The 20792-nt window shown below is 39.0% G+C and overlaps 2 protein-coding genes across 3 annotated transcripts in view; one reads left to right on the forward strand and one right to left on the reverse strand.

Moving 5' to 3' along the window:
• Hyccin (PI4KA lipid kinase complex subunit hyccin) overlaps positions 1–12844 on the reverse strand; it is a 32704-nt gene extending 19860 nt beyond the window's left edge. The window contains exon 1 of one of the 2 annotated variants that reach the window (XM_022841499.2): positions 8459–12840. In XM_022841499.2, the coding sequence (XP_022697234.1) occupies positions 8459–9194 (736 nt within the window). In that variant the 5' untranslated portion in view covers positions 9195–12840. Of the gene's footprint in view, positions 1–8458 lie in introns of both variants that reach the window. The other variant, XM_022841505.2, reaches the window with a different exon arrangement.
• A 1427-nt stretch (positions 12845–14271) lies between these two features.
• Positions 14272–20468, forward strand: Atu (Another transcription unit). The gene is made up of 10 exons (XM_022841258.2): positions 14272–14511; positions 15425–15478; positions 16052–16146; positions 16549–16771; positions 17015–17185; positions 17666–17855; positions 17983–18249; positions 18473–18738; positions 19090–19280; positions 19574–20468. Exons 1-10 carry the CDS (start codon positions 14438–14440, stop codon positions 19951–19953), a joined length of 1911 nt encoding a protein of 636 aa, XP_022696993.1. The 5' UTR covers positions 14272–14437; the 3' UTR covers positions 19954–20468.
• Positions 20469–20792: the final 324 nt, after the last annotated feature.

Genomic DNA, 20792 nt, shown 5'->3' on the forward strand with positions numbered 1-20792 from the left:
AAAGAACATCATTAAAAACTTTTATATGATTTATAGTTTACAATGTATTTGATTTCAATGCGTTTTCGTCTAGCAAATGTTCATATATATATATATATATATATATATTTTTTTTTTTTTTGAATTTCTTGTTTCTCGCCAGAGATGTCTTCATGAGAACCCTGCCGCAAACCCCAACTTATCATATGAAATAGGGAAGCGCACCGAAGACATGCTACCATATTCATACCATATTGATCGTTCGTATTTAACAGTCACTAAAGACGCATCCGTCGATTCTGTTGCGCAATACATAAATATTCTCTTTAATAGACAGAAATCATAATTCGAATCACCGCCTGTTTGCAAGGCCTGCGTTTGGGAGAATAATCATTGTACGAGCTGAGTCAATGTCTTCTACAACAATTACATCGAAAATGAGCTAATAGTCTGCGTGGAAGAATAAAAACGTTCTGTCGGTAATAGGGAAAGTTCGTCCGAACATTTGTTTAGCCAGATGTTTAGGAGTATTATTTAATCAATCCACAATTAAGGAATAAAGCAAATGTTGGAGAGGAGGAGTAGGCTTACACCAACCGCCACGTAGTAGCCACGAGTAGGCGTACACCACGACAAAATTTCACAACGACAAATGAATATCGACTGCCCATTAGAGAAGCCGAAATATGAGGAAATTTATAGCAGCTTGCGCCTTCCAGAGTGGCGAAGCATTGACTTTTAGCCAAGGTCAGAAGATCATACCACAAGCAAGACAACTAGCTTATTATATACATATATATGTTAGCTCATGTTAACTGCAGGTCCGCTTGCACACAGTCGCTCTATATCCTCGGTAACAACAGCCGTAATGGTGGAGTTGACAAGTTCCTATAAATCACTTCAAACTCACTGATATGAATACTACGAAAAATTAAAACGCGACTACTTGGGGAAAAAAGAGGCTTGTATATGATTAAACCCGAACACAAGATCGGTCTTTGGCTACGAAGGTTTTAATGAATCCGCTTCACACGAGTCGACTCAAGTGCTCAGAAAGCAAGCCAAACAAGTCTTATTTCTTCTTTGAAAACTTCTTTGAAGCACGCTGGTTGCTACTTTATAGCTTGTTCCACATTGAGCTTTGCTATAGCTAGATCCATTAAATCTCGAACGGTGAACCAAGAATAGGCAGAATTACGTAGCCGTAGTTTCGAATTAAGGCTATAATCACGTATTGCTCCTTATGTGTTTTTGTTCATTTGATTATATATAATAATTAGTTGGTGCTTGAGTTCAGTCACAGCTCTTCGATTTTCAATAACGCTTAGCGACGTAAAAGGCTCACAGAGTTACGCAGTGGCTGAGCTATACGAAAGTCGATTTTCACGAATGCCCTTCCTCAGTCAAACGTCAACTGAAGAAGCAGTGCAGCTTCATGATTAACAAACTTTGATTTTAAATTTTGATAACAGAAATAAACTACAGCTCTGCGCGCTTTGATTGATTATCTTTATTAGATTGATTAGTGCTAATTCATCCATAGCATTTTTATTTCCTAAAAGTTGTGAGAACTAGACTGAGCCACGAAAGCATATAGTATTAAAAATTTTGCACTGGGTTATATGATGTAAGGAACGCTAAAACAAAACGATACGTGTGTAAACGTAGACTGACTAATGATATTATTGAGTATATAGTTGTTATTGATTGTCAAGTTGATTATTCAATTATTTAAACGACATTAAATAGAATTAGAGTCTCCAGTTGAACTCCAATCACGTACCATTCAATATATGACACAAGCAATGTAACAGAAATAGCCTGCATGTATTCCGCACATGTCCGCCACTATAACAATCAATGCTTGTAGTTAGTTTTACCCGATAGTTCTATTGCCGTAGGACGATTTCCATTCAAATGATGAGGAGTCAAGGCAATACATCGCAAGTAATAATAATATAATATACACGTCTTTTGCTATGGTAAACATAAGACCCAAAAAAGTATAATTTTTAAAAAGATTAAAACGAAGATTAAAGAAGATTAAAGATTAAAGAAGAAGAAAACAGTCTCCTCCGTATAGTACGAATGCCAAGGCTGTTTCCCAAAGAACTGTCAAACATCCAAAAAATAATATCTCAAATGACTGGTGGTTTCTGACATTCGTTAAGTATATAAAACTAATCCATTTTTAGATCACATATAAGAAGATTTCCGTGATGGTAAAATTGTATATGTATAGAACAATAGTTACGATCGAGTTTTTATAGAGTTGTGTTAGAGAACACGCTATAAAGAATTTTATATAGAGGAATATAAGAACGGAAAAACAAATACTATATTGGATCTGGCATTTGTAACAAGGTTTTCGGCAGAAAAAATCATGGCGGTAACTCTGATGGCGGCACAAGCCTTTTCTATAGTTTAGCGTTAGGTCCTTAGAAAACCGTACTCTCTGTTTTATTTACCAAAGAAACACTATCAATAAAATAAGAATAAATCAACAAAAGTCACTATTATTATATTTTATATATTATATTACTATTATTATTATTATTATTTTATTAGCTAGCATAGCTAGCGTTCATAGAAAAAAAACCTCGGAAATAATGGTCCAGTTATCTTTACACAAGCAGACTAAGAAAGTGGTAGAGTGAGCAAAATGTGTTTCACCTAAAAAATTAAATACGTTAAACCAAACGCTATTTAAATCTATGGTATTCAAAACTGGATTTTTCAAATCTGCACCAAAAATGTGCTAAATATACAAATACAAACACGTAACCGCATGGAAGTGCAAACAGCTGCAACTGATTGGTGCGCATATATACATACATACAGATTCTTAACAATGTTTTCAAAGCTTAACAAAGACGTTTCAAAGCTCGCGTTGTATATTCTGGGTCAAGTTGTAATGGAAGTCCTTATCACCATCGTCGCCGTAACCATCAGCGTCTGTTATTCTACTCAAAAAATTTCCAATTTTAACTATTCCAGCTGATTAACGTTATTATTGACAGACCCATTTTTACTATGGCACAAGACATTATAGAGTGACATTCAATTTTCAAACAGAAATCCCGCCAAAGCTTTTACTAACGAAGTGTTCGATTTTCATTATCATCGTTATTATAATAATCTAATTGCGTACGGTAATGTCCGTCCTCTCTTTCTCTATGATCAATATGATTAACACTTGTCACCATCCTCAAACTAAATAATTTCAAGCTAAAATAGTTAGCCGTAATGCTGCTAGAGTTCCCTATTTTATAAACGAGCTTCCATTAGCACCACTTTTATATCATTAGCATCTCCGACTAATAAATCTGACATCAGCTGTAAAAGATTCGCTTTACGACCCGTTACGACTGCAAGCTATAATCCGACATCTGTATGCGTAAAGTAAGCTGGGACAAACGGCAGAGTAATTGCCCACCCTTTTGATATAGTAGTGTCGGTTTGAAGCAGGAAAAAGCAGCGAAATGCAACTATGCTTTGCTAGCTCAGCTTATAGATAAATGCATCTTGGAATAATTTTAGGACATTTCAAGGCCATCAAAAGTACAAAAATATTTCAAGCTTTCAAGCATGAGGCTTTTATTGACTGACAATTATTTAATCATCTTAAAAGATACCTAGTGTTTTGGTATTCTCATTGAACAGAGAAATATAGACTAGGCAACACCAACGATACCCGATACATTTAAAGTCACCATGCAAGACAAGGTCAAACTATTCAGGTGCCTGAGTTCAATATTAATAGTTAATTTCTATACTTAGTAAATAGAGAGGAAAAAGAACCTCCTCGTCCGGTTGGTGAATGCCTATGCGCTCTATATTGAGACAGTAACCAAAATAACGACTTATGAAGACGGCCATAACACCTGTGGCACATGCCAGCATATTTGAATCCTACTCTTTGATTGCTATCACCTCACGTGTTACAATGTCATATCTAATTTGCTGCAGAGTGTTGCACTTATACTTGATGTGACTCAAGCCATTTAACAAACCCTCAGTTGGAACCAAACGCTTTTTTCTGCCGATGAAATCGGGTACATAAATGCTATAAATATATGAACACAAGATATTATCTCATTGCACCTTGTTCTTGCAGCGTCACAAGCAAACTGTTCGATTCGGTACTTGCCCACTTTGTAACCATGAGATGGTTCCGAATACACTTTCTTTTTATCACAAGTACCGTATGTCACGATTAAACAAACCCAATGCGACGAGAAGTTTTGGCTAATGTCGTTCTGTACAGTAGCTATATAGTGTTTAGTCTTTTGTTCAAATAGGTTCTTTGCCGTTTATAAATAACCTTTGAATGATCTCCGCCTTGTCTCATCGTGAGTCTCTTAAATGATTGAAATATATTGTTTTGAAATATGGTGGCGGTACTCAAGCAACCGTTAATGGTCAACTTGGTTGAGTAATATCGACACGTATAAAATGGGTGCACTAAGCCAAAAACCCGTCTGACATGACAATAAAAGGCGAGCTTTAGTAAATTAATGGTGTTTACCTAGGAAGAAAAATGAAACTGCGATTGTAGAACAAGTCTTAACATCATTGTACACAGGCATCGTTATTTGGCTAGCGGCTTGCATGGCTCTTCCAAACGCAGAAGTGACAGAAGGCATCGAAGATCACAAGAGTTATGAAGAACGCTAAAGTAATTTTAAAGAAAAAATTCACAAAATGTAATTAATTAAGTAAATAAAATGATGGGCTTCGACTAGAAACTAGTGGATCGAGGTTACCCAATTATGTTGGCTGTTGTTAATATTGGCCCGGTTAATATTGGCAAAGTCGTTAGCCGATATTAAGACGACTATAGGTGCGGTTAATGCACAAAAATGGCATAGAAATATTAACAATTTTTCGATTTTCCTTACTGGTCATTTTATAGTAACACGCATAGTTCACATTTTTAAAGAAGAAAATAGGCTTTAAATTAGGACGATTTTAAGGTGCCTCAGTTGTTCAAATAACTGAGACACAATGAATGGGTGACAGGACTAAAGGATCCTTGAGAAACGTATGAAGTATAAAAACGTTCTATTTTAAGTTGTCCTGGATCAAAGACCGTAGACTCAGCTGACTAAATCGACTAAACAGTATACTTATTGACAGTCTTTGATGTATGTGTTTTCTGCGATCTGTTACTGCTTTTGTAAGGACTCATGCTATCTTTAACCATCAGAAAAATATCTTAAGCTAGCTTTTTGCAACATTACTACGTTTGCCTAAAAATACACCAAATATACATCAGTGGCGTCTTTCCTGACACCGAGTCTACTAATGGGTATGGGTATAATGGTTGAGTTAACTGTTATGACCAGCGTCTAACATCTACAAAAAGACTATGTATTTCGCATTAGTTATGTAACCACCAATTCAGCTCAGAGCAAGCGAGTCCATCGAAATATGTATTCACAGTATTGCCACACACCTAGAGTTAAAATAGCTACATCAATTTTGTTTAGCGGAAGTATGCTGATCCGACAACAACAGGCAGATGATCCGTCATGTCTGTTATGTGTTTGAAATATATTTCTCTACCTTTATCTGACGAGCAGACACTGCACTCACTATCTTACATGTTAATAGCAGCTCAATGGCAGAATAGCTTACTGCGGCTTTCCAGCAGTAAGTAGGGTTGCATGTTTTATTGCGCACACGTAAGTATCGACTGGTTACTTGGTGGTGGTCTTGCAGCGCTGTCCACCGGAATTATCAGTGCAAATGATACCAGAAAAGGCTGTTAACTACATAACAATACGACACAAACGTCACTATTATTGAAATAGGCTCGTCACCGTAACTCCACTGGACGATCGCTCGTAACTAAGTAAGCGAACTAGTAAAAACAATTTCTTAAAAATGCTCACATAATAACACCCAAACAGAAAGCTAGAAAATAAAAAGCATAAACAGAACAAATTGTATCGACTTTTTTCAGTCGGCATTTATGTCACGTGGCAGAACGATATACTGTACGATTAATGCTCAAAATGTTTTAGTGAAGGCTCAATAAGAAACCAACAGAAGTCGCCCGAAAGATCTACTCAAAAAACATTAGTCAGCATCATAATAACGTCACCCTTCTGTTGCCTTTTACGTTACAACTTTTTGCAATAATAGAACACATACACAGATAGTGGCTAATATGGGACCAACAAAGTAATTAAGCGAGAAGCTGGTGGCGCGTGGCTGCATCATCTCTTCTGTTTTCATTCAGTGCATGTAAAAAGTGCTTTTTCTCAAAGATAAATGTAAAAGTACCATTAAGTTTAGCATGCTTTGCCAGAATGCAGCTACAGCATTTTTTTTTATTAAGGTGCTATGCTGCTTGGGTAGATAATGTTTACCTGATCGGCTTATTCGACTGTTTACTCATGTTGTTTTCTTGCTCATTCCCACGTGGGCATACGTTCAATGTGATGTTTCAAATTCAAAATGTAAATCGTTTTCTCTTCGAAAATAAAGATGAGTCATTTGAATGTATATTTTGGAAAGAAAAAACATTAAATATAGGATCTTGTCAAGTGGTGGTGAAGGATGTAGTATAAGGAAAATAAATTTAATTGGTACTCGTATATCCTTGGACAGTGCTGCAGAGCCTTGTTTTCTTTTGTCACTGAAACGCGCTACCTCTGGCTTCTCTTTTTCAATAACAATATTCTACCGGTAAATTTCGAGCTAGGAAGCAAAATCAATAAACGCCATGCGATCGAAATCTGTAGGCTCATCAAAAAGTAGCTGCCTAGTTAAGTCTTCGCTTAGTGCGACATTTGTGAAAATATCTTCGCATTTTATCGTTGTTTTTCTGTGCAGAGATTGATCAATGGATTTCAGAACTCTTGGTTTTCTTGAAAAAGTATTATAAACCAGTTAGGTTTGTGGGTTTGGTGAAAAGCCCCTTTACTGATAACGTACTCTCTAAATTTGCAATTAACCAAGCTACTACATAATTTTATCTCGAACCGTTTGAGAACAGGATCGAACTGCGTAAGTTCTTGTCCTACACACGTATGCGTATCTCAGACAGCCAGGATGGCGTTAAGATCAAATTCTTTTCCTTGAGGATTTTAACAATTCTAGCCGATGACAGTGCGGACAGATTAGCAAAAAATATTATTGTTACTAAAATCATTATTCTTCGCATGATTCTATGGTCATTGACGAATATTACCAAGAATATAAATAATAATATAATATAGAGAATCCGGCCCGGGGGCCCACAGGTTTATAGGGCCACTCAATAAACCTATACTTACAATAACGTGCCAGCCAGTAACTTACTGTAGATATCGCTTTTTCCCACCAAGTCAGTCTTATGCCAACACTAACGATCGCCGGAACTAGGCTTTTTTGCAACTTTTTTTTTCTAAAAAACTATGATATCCTGGGAAAAAATTCAACAAGCTAGAAGGAAACTAGGAATCGCAAACACTGTTTGGGATCATGCTAAAATTTAATATGAAAAAGGAGCAAAAAGATATATGTTTGGTATTCACAAAGATTTTCCCTAAATTTAACAAGACGAATAAATAAATATTTTTTTATTATAAAGCAAATGTCTTAGAATTAGCTTGCCCAATTTTGTACGCAGGCCCTTAACCTCTTTTTATGGACTAGAAAATAAATATACATAGAAGCGATATAGAAGCGAACATTTTCGTGCGTTTTTTTAATGCATCCAATTGAATTTTTTAGTGTTTTTTGAACATCACCTTATATATTGAACAGAACCCACGCACAAAGTAATTGTGCTGCATAAATATAAAACTTGCATTTTTTTGTTGTATGACTAATTGATCATCAAATTTTTTTATGGATTGAACGTTTAAATGTTCCAAAGAAAAGTAAAAATTTAAACATAGCGTTTCGTTTTTTTATATTGATATTGCAGCGTTTGCACACAAGCGTATTTAATTCTTATTTAATTATTAAACAGCAAGGAGCGCCTATGTACCAACAATAATCATGTCCGTTTATGCAAGTGTTTAACCGCCTCACTGCATAAAGTATTCTTTGAATATACCTATAATATTAAGTCGATAAGAAGGAGTCCGTTAACTTATCAATTCACCTGATCCTATCCTACAGTTTGTCACTACATGATGAAAGAAAACTGGGTTATACCGAAGGTGCATGTTTACGAAATAACCCGTTTTGCTGTTGTGAATAAATAAATCTTAATATTACGATTTTGAACACATTGTTTCACCGGTTGCTTGCAGGTAGTCGAAGGTGAATAGAACAATAGTTATGAAAAGCATAGGCTATCCTATGCAATACACAACAATATACAATAATTTCTGCCTTATTACCTATTGAATTATCGGTGCGTATACAAAGTGAACAAAAACACACAAATTACGTCAACTAGCCTAATACGTACCTAATAAAAATATTACCCACCTCATAAGATCTAATTACCTTCCCAGCTATTACACATAACACTTACCAAGAACATACTGTCCGTTGAACATTGAGAAGTATGCGCAGTGCAGCACCTCTAGGAGGTATTCTGAGCTTAGTTCTATTCGCGGGCATCGCTGGCTGATCACTTTCTGCGCTCCACGCAGTGTAGCTTCTCTCGACGCGCCCGGCATATATGAAATGTTGGCATTGTAGACTCTCATTAAGAGCGCCGATATCCGGTGCACATTGTCACGGCTAATCCGTACCGCCTCTTGAAAGGGTCCGATAACCACGCGAGCGTCGTGAAGTCCCTGCTCGAGACGGGAGAGCGCGTTCTCCGTGAGAGCCGCTGACGCCGGCGGCATCATCGACTCGTGGTAGATCGACGGCTTATGCAGTGCCGGCACCGTGAAAGAATGGACGATCTCCTTCCCTTCGGTATCACAGGTCTCGATATTGTACGCTGCCAGCAGGTATACCTCAAGATGGGATAAGTCGATGGCTCGAGCTGCAGGGTGCCGGTTCAACCGGAGATATAAGGCCAACGCCGTCGGAATGAAGTACGACGAAAACCGCTGCAACTCTTCGAGCTCGGACCGGCAGAACCGGAACAGCAACTCACAGATTGACTCGAGAAAGATGGCGTAAAGTGATGCATCCTCGAGCGTCTGGAATAACGCTTTCACCACAGAGTCCTGCTGACACAGCGTGACCGCTGCCGCAGATGACTTGCCCGCCTCGGTTAGGAATTCCGACACTGTGTCTTTGAGCTTGCCCATTACTCCTCTACTGTCCGTCTAGCTCTATTGATTGCATAAATACGAGCACAGCTGTGGCGATGGTAATGATTGAATTGATCGTTGTATTCTGTTCTTGCCGGCCGTTATACAACCATATTTTTCAATGCTCTATAGTGCGACGATATTTTCCGATAATCTTCTTCTTTAGCCAATGCTAAGTGTTTTACTTCATGTGACTTTTTGCAGTTGAACTTCGGTTCGTGAGACCAATACAAGTTTCTATTAGTAAATAATGACAGCAATATTCTTGAGGCACTCCTTCACATTCAGTCGTGAATCAAGGCGATCGCATACCACGTCATCAGTTTCCAGAATATTTATTGCACTTCTATTCTTCTAACAGCTACTCAGCGGTTTTCGGTAGCACTCCCAAAGGTTACGCACGGTCAGTACTCTCCTTCTGCTGAAGCAAACACTTCTGGACCTCTTGTCTTGTCTTCGGTGGTAAAAGATAAGAGTTCTTGCCAACTTCCGCAGGCGTCGTTGCTTTCCCCTTTCCCCTTAACTTTCGTTTCCCGCGTCCCCGAACTGCTCACTTTGTTCGTGAGGATCAGAGCTTAAACAATATGACCTTTCTCTCAAGGACTTCTTAATTCGCCGTTATTCGTTGTGTCTCTTGCGGCAAGCAAGATTACCGCAGACAGACAGTCGTTCGGTCCGTGCAGCTATAGCAGCAATGCGCTTTTAATTTAGCAACATACGCCACTACAATTACTATTTGCCTAACTATAATCAACTAGACAGCGCAGAGGAATCCGCTACGAAGGATACCGATAATCGGGTGTTCACGTAGATACCATGCAAACGTGGATGACAACTTGACAAACACGCTAACGCGATTACACATATGGTTACAGCACCGTACAGCACCCACGCTCGAGCTCCCAGACAGTCGCTCCTACATCCGGTTTGCATTCACAAATCACACCAATCAATCGTAGCATTTGTGCGTGCGCGCCTTTCTCGATGATCGGCAGTATTGGTTGACGCCTGCTGCACGTTTCGCTCACAGTAGAAATATAAGCTGTTGTTGAATACGCGGCTACAATCACGCAGCTCGTTGCAACTTGTTAATTGCGTACGAGTAACCTGCTTTACGACAACGACCAATAGAAGTGGCACAGGCCATGACACGATTGATACTATCTCGTACTTCTATTACTTGTTGTAGTTTAAGCGGTAGTTGTTATAACAGGTAATTCTATTAATATTACATCTGATATTCTGATAGTTTTTAGCAGACATGCTGAGAAGACTTAGTGACGGCAGAGCTTGGAGTCGCATTGGTTCTAATGGTAACAGTCATCATGGCTTGTTAAGGCTGTTGCTTTCGTTGCTGTTTGATAGCATGCGGCTCATGATATTGCATTTACACTACGCAAAACAGTGGGAAACGATCAGAAATATGAACGTCGTATGTGCGTAAAATGGCCGCACGTATCTCATGAACAACATCAAAATGAGAGATAATACTAGAGGAACATAATTACTTTCATCACCATTTCTATATACAATATCTATGTGTCCGAAAAGCGGATCAACTAAACATACTCCGAAAGAGACCAAACTGCAATACCAGAGGCTCGGGTAGGTTTTAGCTGACCCTAAGTGACGGCAGCAACGTGGTGAAATCAAAAACTCGAACGAATAGAACAGCAGGTCCCAACAATGATGACTACCGTAGGACCGGCAAGGTCAGCCTAAATGCGGCCAAGAGCTTTTAAAAGAAAAGCGTGATTGAAACCAAGACCAAAGCTATGGCTGAATAATTGTTATTGGCTCTCCTGTAAGGGACGATGTAGGTTCGATTTGTTTATTAGTTTTCCAACAATCGTTCTGTTTTCTTCTTGTGTCTAGTTCATATTTCCTTGTCCTTTTTTTCCTGTATTTCAGTTTTCTCTTTCTGTACGTTGACTTGGCATAGCCTCTTCGGCACTGCTGGCTATTTCTTAAAACTGGAAAGGCCAGAATTTTGCTTGCGATCAAAGTACTGTTCTTTATCGACGATGAAAAAGAGTAATCACACTCTACAACTACAATGGTGTGTTGTCGCCACGGTAGTGAGCTCCGTTTGACACGTTTGGTTTCTGTTTGGTACCATGCTGTACCTCTCCTGCACTTTGCTGCTGACTTCATACATCTAGTGCTATTGTTAGAAAATACTAACAAGTGCAATACTCGTCGATTGATTTCAATTCCCTGGAAATTGGTATTGTCGACGTTACCGTCTGTCTCCGTTCCGCGGCGTTTCCCGCTAATAAGTTTTTTCTTTAGACTCTTGCCAGTGTTGTAGTTAAGATTGGTGGACCGCTAACAATTGATATTGTATTTGCGCAGCTGCGCTTGATTGTAGCGAAGTCCCATGGACAGCTGCGGCTGTGCAAGTTGACCTCATCAGTTGACCAATTTCTCTTTCCTTCTTCCTTAGATTAGGTAGTTCAGTGTCCTGTCACCACAAGAAATCTTACGAGTATCAGTAGGAGAATAGATACACTGAGGTCGTCATTTCATCTCTTCTGACTAAACGAAACGATCACACTCATAAGTGGACGGCGCACGAATGATTGCACGGGAAAACTCTACCTCAATTTCGTTCCCATTGATTAGCGTCCGCCCCTGGACATGTTAGCTAACAGCCATTTATATAGTTGGATGATTGGCTTATAATATCTGCATGCCACTAGACAAACTGTTTCAAGAGTCGATTTATCAGCTTCTCACTACTAAGAGGTCTTGATTGACGATGGAAACAACCGCATCTAAGTAGACTGTTGCTGTCAGACGTAAATTTTCCAAAGAGAAGACAACACGCGACCACTGCTTTAGCTATTGTAATAGTATTAACAAACCTTCTTCCTGAAGTGACAATTCATCGAGCCTCGGGGGCGGATCAAACTGTTCGCAAAAAAGTGGAACTGTGCGGTCACCTCTATTTGGGCCTTTGTTGGTGCTTGGCTAATTTATCGGTTATCTAAATCGTACTTGGCAAGTCATGAGCGCCGTGTATATTATACCTGCCTCTCGTTTTCTATACTTTCTCGTCCTTATTAATGTAGTTCCTGTGAACTGGGCTCGATTTACGCCTGGTGCTAGCCTCTACCGCTTTTCAACGTTGCTCAGTAAATAGAAAGACGCTTGCCTGGTTATTAATAGCGATGACAATGGTCCACCGAGGTGCTATCTGTTCAGTAATAGTAGAAACAAGCTTCAACGGTACTTTCATAAAACAGTAGCAGCGCCGTTTGCCCCAGCACTTTCTGCAGACTTTATGCTGTTGTCACCCCTTTAGCGTTAACACCACCTTGCTTGTGCAGTTAGCACACACACCTCTTCATGTTAAACGGTTGACGGAAGCCCTGGGCAAACTCGGTGGCCTGTTTCCTCTTCGACTCCACACGTCACATCGTATTACGTATTTGCCGTCTCGGTAGTAGCAGCAGCATTAACAAGTTGACCATTAACACAACAATAATAACGATAGAGCAATTAGTCGTATCGTATACGACGATTGAACGTTCACTTCTCCACCTCCAGGCAGCATCCAATAGATGACCGCCCTCACTGGGCAACACCTCAGCCACTACTGGCGGCGACTACTCGTCTGGCACAACCGGAGTCTACAGGGGTGCGTGTTGATGTCGCTGGTGTTGCTTCGGCGGCTGCTGCCTGCTCCACGCATAGCCGCTGCGAACAGCTGACATTACTTCGATAGGGCCCAGTTTTTCGGCGCGTGTCTTGACTGCAATCGTGGGACAGACGATTGGCGGGAAGCTTTCTTAATAATAAACGGTGAAGAGGATGAAGTTCATGGAGGGAGTCGCAGCTGAGCTGTCATGCTGGGTGTATGCGGATCTGTTTCGATAACTGAATAAATTGTATGGCAGAATGTAATATATATTCAAGGCGGATATTCAGCACGGCGAAATACATATTAAAAAAGTCAACAGTGGGTGAACAAGGAGAAATAGGGTTTGTAGGAGAAATAGGCGAGGCAGTGTGATTACCATGAGTAGGCGGATTGGGTACGCTGTTGAGGTGGCAACGGCGGAAGGTTACGTAGTAAGCGATGCTCGCCGCCTTGGGACATATTCCTTGCCAGCATTTATCTTTGTTTGTCTCAGCACAGTATCAAGATTCAGATAAGGGCAGTTGTTTGGAAAAGTTTGAAGAACTTGGGGTACGAGATGTCGGAGCAGGAAGGCCGAGAAGGAAAAGCCGATGTGATTATGGGTCAGGTTTTTTTCCAAAGCTGTAATGATGATAGTAATTATGGTCACTAGTAGGGCATGGTACGTATTACACTATTATTGAAAAAAGGTTTATTATGTTCTTTACTTTAGAAGACGAACAGAGTGAATTTTGGAATGAAGGCCTGTACCTATAATGTAAAAGGCGACATTGAGAAGATCGTTCATTCAGAGCTTCTTTTGTGTTCCTGGGTGACTTGTTTATCGTTTCCAGTATTGGTTAATTTTTTGAACTGCTGAATGAGAAAATTAACGCTTCTCGTAGAATATAATCAAAATAGCACTACGATTTTTTTTAGAATCGGTTGTGTTTTTTTCTTGTTATATAATTTCATGAGCTCAAGTGAAGAGTGCTAAAGACAGTTCCGAGACCTCAGAAAATGCTAATTTGACCGTCATATATTCATTTGATAATTAATATATGTATTCTATAATACACCACCTAGACAAGGTATTATTCACTAATTTCACTAATTCGATTATTCACTAATTAGGTATGTTCAGTCCAAATTTTCTTACCATATTTTTTTAGTTTATTTTATTACTTTTTCCACTGATGGCTGACAACAACATAACGGAAGGCAATTTTTCGTAAATTGTCCTTGGCTGTGCTTCTGTAGATCAACACGTAAATCATGGTTAAAATAGCTGAAAAGTTTATTCAACAGCGGTCTTCTTTGACAGCACGCAGTGTGGAAGGAGCGGTGGTATTTACCGATGCCCAATACGTGGAAAGGGCTGCTTAAGCAAACGCCCGCCAATCCAAATGTTTTGTTTATTAGCGCTATGCATCCATTGGTCTTCTGAGTTTCATTTTTTGTTTGTGTTCTACATCTTGTTCGCCGGAGCACTCCTACCGGCGCTTGTGAAAGCTCGGAAGTAAATTGTGACTTGAGTTAAACTCGTCTATTGTCGTGAAAGTGATAACGGTGGTGGCGTTACTTGTTTTTGTGTCGAGACAAACGATTTGACGCCATGGGACGAAAGTCTCGGCGTGAACTTCACTCGGGGTCCAGCAGCAGTGATAGTGAAAGTGGAGGATCAAAAAGGCACGGATTTCGAATATTTTGGAAGCAACGTGTGTGACAACAGTCATCCGTGAAAATATCTCTAAAAATGAATCTTTAAAAAATTAGCTTCACATAATGATCTCACTAGTCGTAGTCGGACGTGGCTCCAGCGATTTTAATAGATTTTTGAGCTAGAATGCCATTCTCTAATTTTTGACAATTACCTTTTTTCTGACATTCGCAAAACGGCTTGGCTAAAGAACACAAATCGAAACTAATAAGCGTTAATTACTGCTTAATTGCGGTGGTTTGTTATCCTAGTTTTTTTTCGATATTTTACGCATGCGGTCTTTTTATCGCGTTAGCTTTGAGCTTAAACATGAAAAGGTGAAAGCGAAACAAACGAAAAGGAAAAAATCTAAATTGGCTGAAAAAGACATTATTATATAGATTAAACAAAACATTCGTTTCTATGTATAATTGTACGTATGCACCTGCACCTCGTACAAGTGCACTTGGTTGGCTTAACTATATGAAAATATGTAAAGCCTTGTATGTGGCAAGCTCTTTGATATATCCAGTTACCTCAGATTGGAAATATGTTGTGTAGAGCTAGTCTTTTTATGAGGCGGACACGAAATACATATGCGCCATTGCTATTGCAGGATTTACTTTGGCGTACAGCTTATTAGGTATTAGGTGTCGCCCATCCCATAGGTAACTTATTTGCAAAATGTTGAATCTCGTGTAACAGCCATAATTATAGTGAGTGCTTAATAATAGAAATTAATAAATGGTATGCTTACGCGTTCACCAGATTTAGTCAACGGAAGACTATTGCTAATTTGTTTTGTGAAAGTGTTTAGCGATTTCGTTACAGCCTGAGTATTTTCATTGTCAGTCATATAGTTATTTAATTCTTCCTGACATCTTAATAATTATTGTTCTGTAGAAGTGGCTCCGGTTCAAGAAGTGGATCCGGTAGCAGGAGCGGAAGTAGATCCAGGTAAGACGCTTAATTCTAGATAGATTTTATCATAGTTTAGTGGTATTTGAGTTAGAGTGGCAGTTTCTAAGGAACTAAAAAAATTACCTTGTATAAGACAGTAGTCTCTCTGTTGGTCGATATTCTCGGTATGTTGTGTTTGCTCGATATTGATTGAAATATATTCCTACTTTTTGGTTTGTTCATCATAAATAATGTTATTAATAATGTACGACCAATAGTCTGGGTCAGTCTATGAGAATGGATTATCATTCCTATAAGTTAAATTTTTTTGCCAAATGTGTATAAGGATAAGCATGTTTCTATAGCATGAATTGAATCAGTTTTGATACAATTGAGGAATTCCAAAATTTTCCTTTATACAGCTATAACAAAATTATATTCGGTAAAAAGTGCACGCCTTATAGAACTTGTGCACTTTAATGAATTACATTAGACTCGTTTTAAAATGAGCTTAAACATTATCGTAAAAGGCTGGCCTTTTGTTAGTCGCTAACAATGGATACAACCATAGAGGTTCCAAGCTGTATTTAGTTTCAGATTATATTATATATATTTTTTTTTTTGTTTCAGGAGCCATTCAGGCTCTCCTGCCAGTCGGCGGTCCGGGTCAGCGCAGTCAAAGAAGTCGTCTTCTCGTAGCAGATCCCGAAGTAAATCACACAGCGGTGTGTACCTAAACGAAATGCGGTAGATTGTAATTGATGATAAATTGGGCATGATTATGGTGCGCGTGAGATAAGCATACTTCCCCAAAATGATCGAATACTTCGATGGCCACTGTTTATTTAATCATTAATCTTTGATTTAATACAGCTGTTTTTTTCATTGAACATAAGATTATGGATGTTTCGTTGTTTAGAGAGGCAAACTTTATTGTAGATAAAGTGGGCATTGTTATTCAAGAGATTGTGGTAAATATTGCTGCTTCATTTTTTACTTTTAAGGTACTATATAAAATGTTGTGAGCGCATTTTTGGCACAATCCTGTACACATTTTTGCAATGTAGGGCAAAAAATAACTTTGATCCCACTGTGTCGTTACTGTTGCTGTTGACGCCTAATTGCAGAAAGTGGCGCGCGAAGCAGTGGGTCGGGATCACCGAGTCCAGAACGACAGATCCGTTCACGCAGTGGTAGTGTCGCTTCGAATGCTAGCAGATCCCGATCTCGGTCAAATTCGAATTCGAAGTCTCCAGCGTCTGCCAAATCGAAATCTCGCTCCAGATCGAAATCTCCTTCGAAGTCAAAATCCCGATCGAGATCTCAATCGAAGTCTAAATCCAGATCAAGGTGCATACTGGTCTGAGCCATAACTCCATAAAACTTAGTCTTTACTAAATGAGTAGTGGTTGTTCATTTGGTTTGTTGTTAAGAAAGTAGGTAATACATACCCAATGCTAAAACCGACGTTGCTCAATAAGCTATAGGCAGAATAAATTTACTAAGAACAGTGGATTGTATGCCCTGTACCACGATTTTTGTCGGCCTTATTCGATTAACGAGGACGAAAAATAAGACTTATGTCTGTTGTAGGACGCCATCTGCCGGGTCTCGAAGATCCCACGGTTCAGGTTCTCGGTCGCGGTCTCGTTCCCGAAGTGCTGCCAGCGCAAGAAGTCGCAGTGGTTCAGGCAGTCGATCAAGAAGCGGATCCAGAGCTGCATCAGGCAGTCTTGCCAGCAGAGGCAGCGCTCAGAAAAGAAGGTTGATTTTGAAAATGTTTAAAAATCAAGTGTATTTGAATTAGGATGGCCTTTTCATGTGCATATTTACGGGTGCATATAGCGTAGATTTTCTTTGACGACTGGACCAACTCGTGTGAGCCTTAACTTAGGAACTGAGGATTTTGCTTTATCGTACTGTGGTTCATAAATTGATAACTGACGTTTATTGTGGTTTTTCTCAAACACTTGTGTATTCATGGTTGAAAATTATAATGAACAACTCTTTTTTTACTCAACGAATTGTTTAAGAAATGTGTTTTTTATGAGTTGCGCCTAACTCATACCAAAGATTTTTTAGTTTTGCAAGGAATCTAAGAAATGACTGCTCATTAATGAGCGATTTGTGGGATTTCAGGAAACTTAATAACGAGGTGTTTATAAGTGATATTTTTTTAATTACAAGGTTCTATAATTTTTCCTTTAGTAACTTAAGTTGCATTTTGTCTTCTTTGTTCTGCAGTAAATCGGACTCGGATTCAGAAGTCGAATCGAAGCATAAGAAATCGAAAAAAACATCTGATGAAGAGGTGGACAAAGCTGGCGGGGATCGACCTGAAATTGAAGATATCTTTGGGGAGGAACTCGGAGATATAAGTGATGATGATGATGATGATGACGAGGCTGAGGAAAAAAACCAACCCGAAAGAGAGGTGCGGAACCAACTCTGGCATTGTTCTGTTATTTTTCGATATTGCTGCGTTAGATGAGGGTGTATATGCACTATCATCATGTAACATCTTTGTCTGCAATTTTGATTTGCTATTTTCTTTTGGGTAGGTTCGTCGTATGGGTGACCTCGATGAAGAGGGTCCAGATGACGAGGAAGGAGAGACTGCGGAAGAGACTCCGGCGCCTCCACCTGAGACTCGTATCGATGTCGAGGTGCCTCGAATTCAAACCGATCTAGGTCATGAATTACACTTTGTTAAATTGCCTAACTTTCTTTCAGTGGAAACTCGGCCGTACGATCCTGAAACTTATGAAGATGAAGTCGACGAAGATGAAGTTCTTGACGAAGAAGGACGAGCGAGGCTTAAGCTTAAGGTACAACTAATTAAGCCATTAGATAATTTGTGAAATTTACGAATTATCTTGTCTGTTAGTAAAGAACAAAAGCTTCGTTCGATTATTGTCTTCCGCCTGTTCCTTGAATTTGCTTATGTTAAGTAAAATCAATATGAGCAAGCTTCTTCGCAAGCACTCAAAATCTTTTCCGTTATGAAGTCGTAAATTCATCGTCATAAAATCTTGTTGTTTTTCTTTCTAGGTTGAGAACACCGTTCGATGGAGGACGGTTTATGATCCAGATACAGGTGATCCGGTGAAACAAAGCAATGCGCGTCTTGTACGGTGGTCTGATGGATCACTCAGTCTGCACCTTGGAGCTGAGATATTCGACGTTCACAAACATACGCTTGTGAGTGGAGACCACAATCACTTGTTTATTCGACAAGGCACAGGTCTTCAAGGACAGGCTGTATTCCGAACAAAGCTTTCGTTCCGACCACACTCTACCGATTCATTTACCCACAGGTACAGAGTGGTATCATATTCCACCATATGTACATCTCATCATTATGCTGTGGAGTACAAAGACTTGACAACATTTTCCAACTGATTTTACACTTACACAAAAAATAAACGATAAAAATAAAAAAATGACAGAATTAATCGTAAAAACAAACGTTCTTAAGGCACACTTAAGATAAATTGTGAATTTATCATAGTCGTACCAAAATTACATATACAGAAAAATAACAATAAACATTTTAATACGATATCATTTGGTCTTAACTTTTTTGACTTTGCACGAGAATTAAATAGTCGGTAAATTATATATGTTCGTATATCTTTATATGCGAATCGTATCTTGCTGTTTTACAGAAAAATGACTCTTTCACTCGCGGGACGATCCCAAAAAACCAACAAAGTTCGGGTGCTTCCAACGGTTGGCCTGGATCCTGAAAAGAATCGTGGTGAAATGATGCGTAAAGAAGAAGAGAAGCTTCGTGCGTTTGTTCGACGAGACAACAAGCAACGGAGAATTAAGGACAGGGCGCGAGGAATTAATGCAGGTCAGCTGAGGCATCATAAGAGGAATTGTGGAGGATTTTCCTTCGAAACTTCAAAACAGTTACCTTCGAGTCATTATTGATAATTTTGTCGTCCTCGTATAATATGTTTACGCAATTCTTGTTCAAGATTTCTAAAGGGTTTTTTATAGTTGAAAGCAAAAATACGACTTCATCTCTTCGGACATATCATGTTAAAGTCGGTACTTACCGTAAACAAGTGAACGGCGTTACACAAGTAGCTAAAAAGCATAACGATCTTCAAACTTTTTTTTTGTTTTTTTGGCAAATTGTAGATTACCTGGAGGACGACGAGGATGGAATTTCACTCAACGCGATCAAAAACAACGCTAAGAAAAAGCAGGCTGCTTCAAACATCTACTCCGATTCGGATTCGGAAGATTCAGATGACTCCGGCATTCGACGGAGAAAGGCCTCAGACAACAAAACCAAAGCCAAAAAGATTCAGGAGTCAGACGAGGAGGAAGAAGATTATTTTGATAAGAAGGCTCGACAGGAAGGCGGCAATGCAAGCGCCAGTAACAACAATACCAGCAACGATGCAGGTCGATCGTCTGACAAGGACGGGTCAGATAAAGATTCGGGATCTGACGATGAAAAAAAATCCGTAGGTAGCGGGAAAAGCAAAAGTGGGTCAGGTAGCGACAGTGATTAGGAAATTCATAGCAAAAAATGACGCAGACGACAAACAAATCTTTATAGAAATAGTTTGCCATTTAGGTGGTAAGACACAACAGAAAAAGTGAACCTAAACTCGTGCACAGAGCCGTTGGTGCTTATTGGTAGAGTCAGTAGGGACTCTTCCATTTAACAGAGAGTCGATCTCGCTTTTAAATTCAAGAGAAACGATAAGAAGAAAGCACAACAATATATTATAATTACAAGTTTCGAATGACTGTCTTACGGTCGAACGCTTGTTGAGAAATGCAGAAGGTGTTATAAACTAGCGTTAGAATCAGTGGGAGGGAACGGAGTGGAGGCTGAACCGGTATGGGTGTAATTATCACATTAGACGAGCTTTCCTATAGTGCCGATGATAGCGATGGTACACGCATATGTATAACTCAGTTGGATAAAAAGTGGCACGAATGCCGATCACGTAGAAATTAATGATGTATTTATATTGTATATTATGTCTCAATGAATAAATACGAGTTTGGTTATTCAATCTTTGGTTTATGTACTGCTTTCAATCCTGTAAGTATGCATTTAGTCGGCATTTAGTAACATAAGTTAAGCAAACAGTCTTTGTTTATTCATTTACTATGTCGTTGTACTCGCTTTTATACCAAGTTTGTCTATATTGTTTATTTTAATTTGAAAAACTCGCATGATGACGATTTTTCTTTATTTACCTGATTTACATCTCTATTTTGGGCACCCGTTTTGTAAAAGCAGCAAAAATATTTTACGAATAGCCTAAGATGGCACGTGTAAAAAAACGAAACGACAGAATATTAATAAAATATATATTGAGAGTCGATATTCTGTGAC

Source organism: Varroa jacobsoni, unplaced genomic scaffold, assembly GCF_002532875.2.
Source record: "Varroa jacobsoni isolate VJ856 unplaced genomic scaffold, vjacob_1.0 scaffold_101, whole genome shotgun sequence".
NCBI lineage: Eukaryota > Metazoa > Arthropoda > Arachnida > Mesostigmata > Varroidae > Varroa > Varroa jacobsoni.

Excerpts from the sequence above, each read along its gene's own strand:
- Atu (XM_022841258.2), top strand. The coding sequence starts at position 14,438 with ATGGGACGAAAGTCTCGGCGTGAACTTCACTCGGGGTCCAGCAGCAGT. Across the intron at positions 16,772-17,014 it reads AAGTCTAAATCCAGATCAAG|GACGCCATCTGCCGGGTCTC; the intron begins GTGCATACTGGT and ends TGTCTGTTGTAG. Across the intron at positions 19,281-19,573 it reads GGCGCGAGGAATTAATGCAG|ATTACCTGGAGGACGACGAG; the intron begins GTCAGCTGAGGC and ends GGCAAATTGTAG.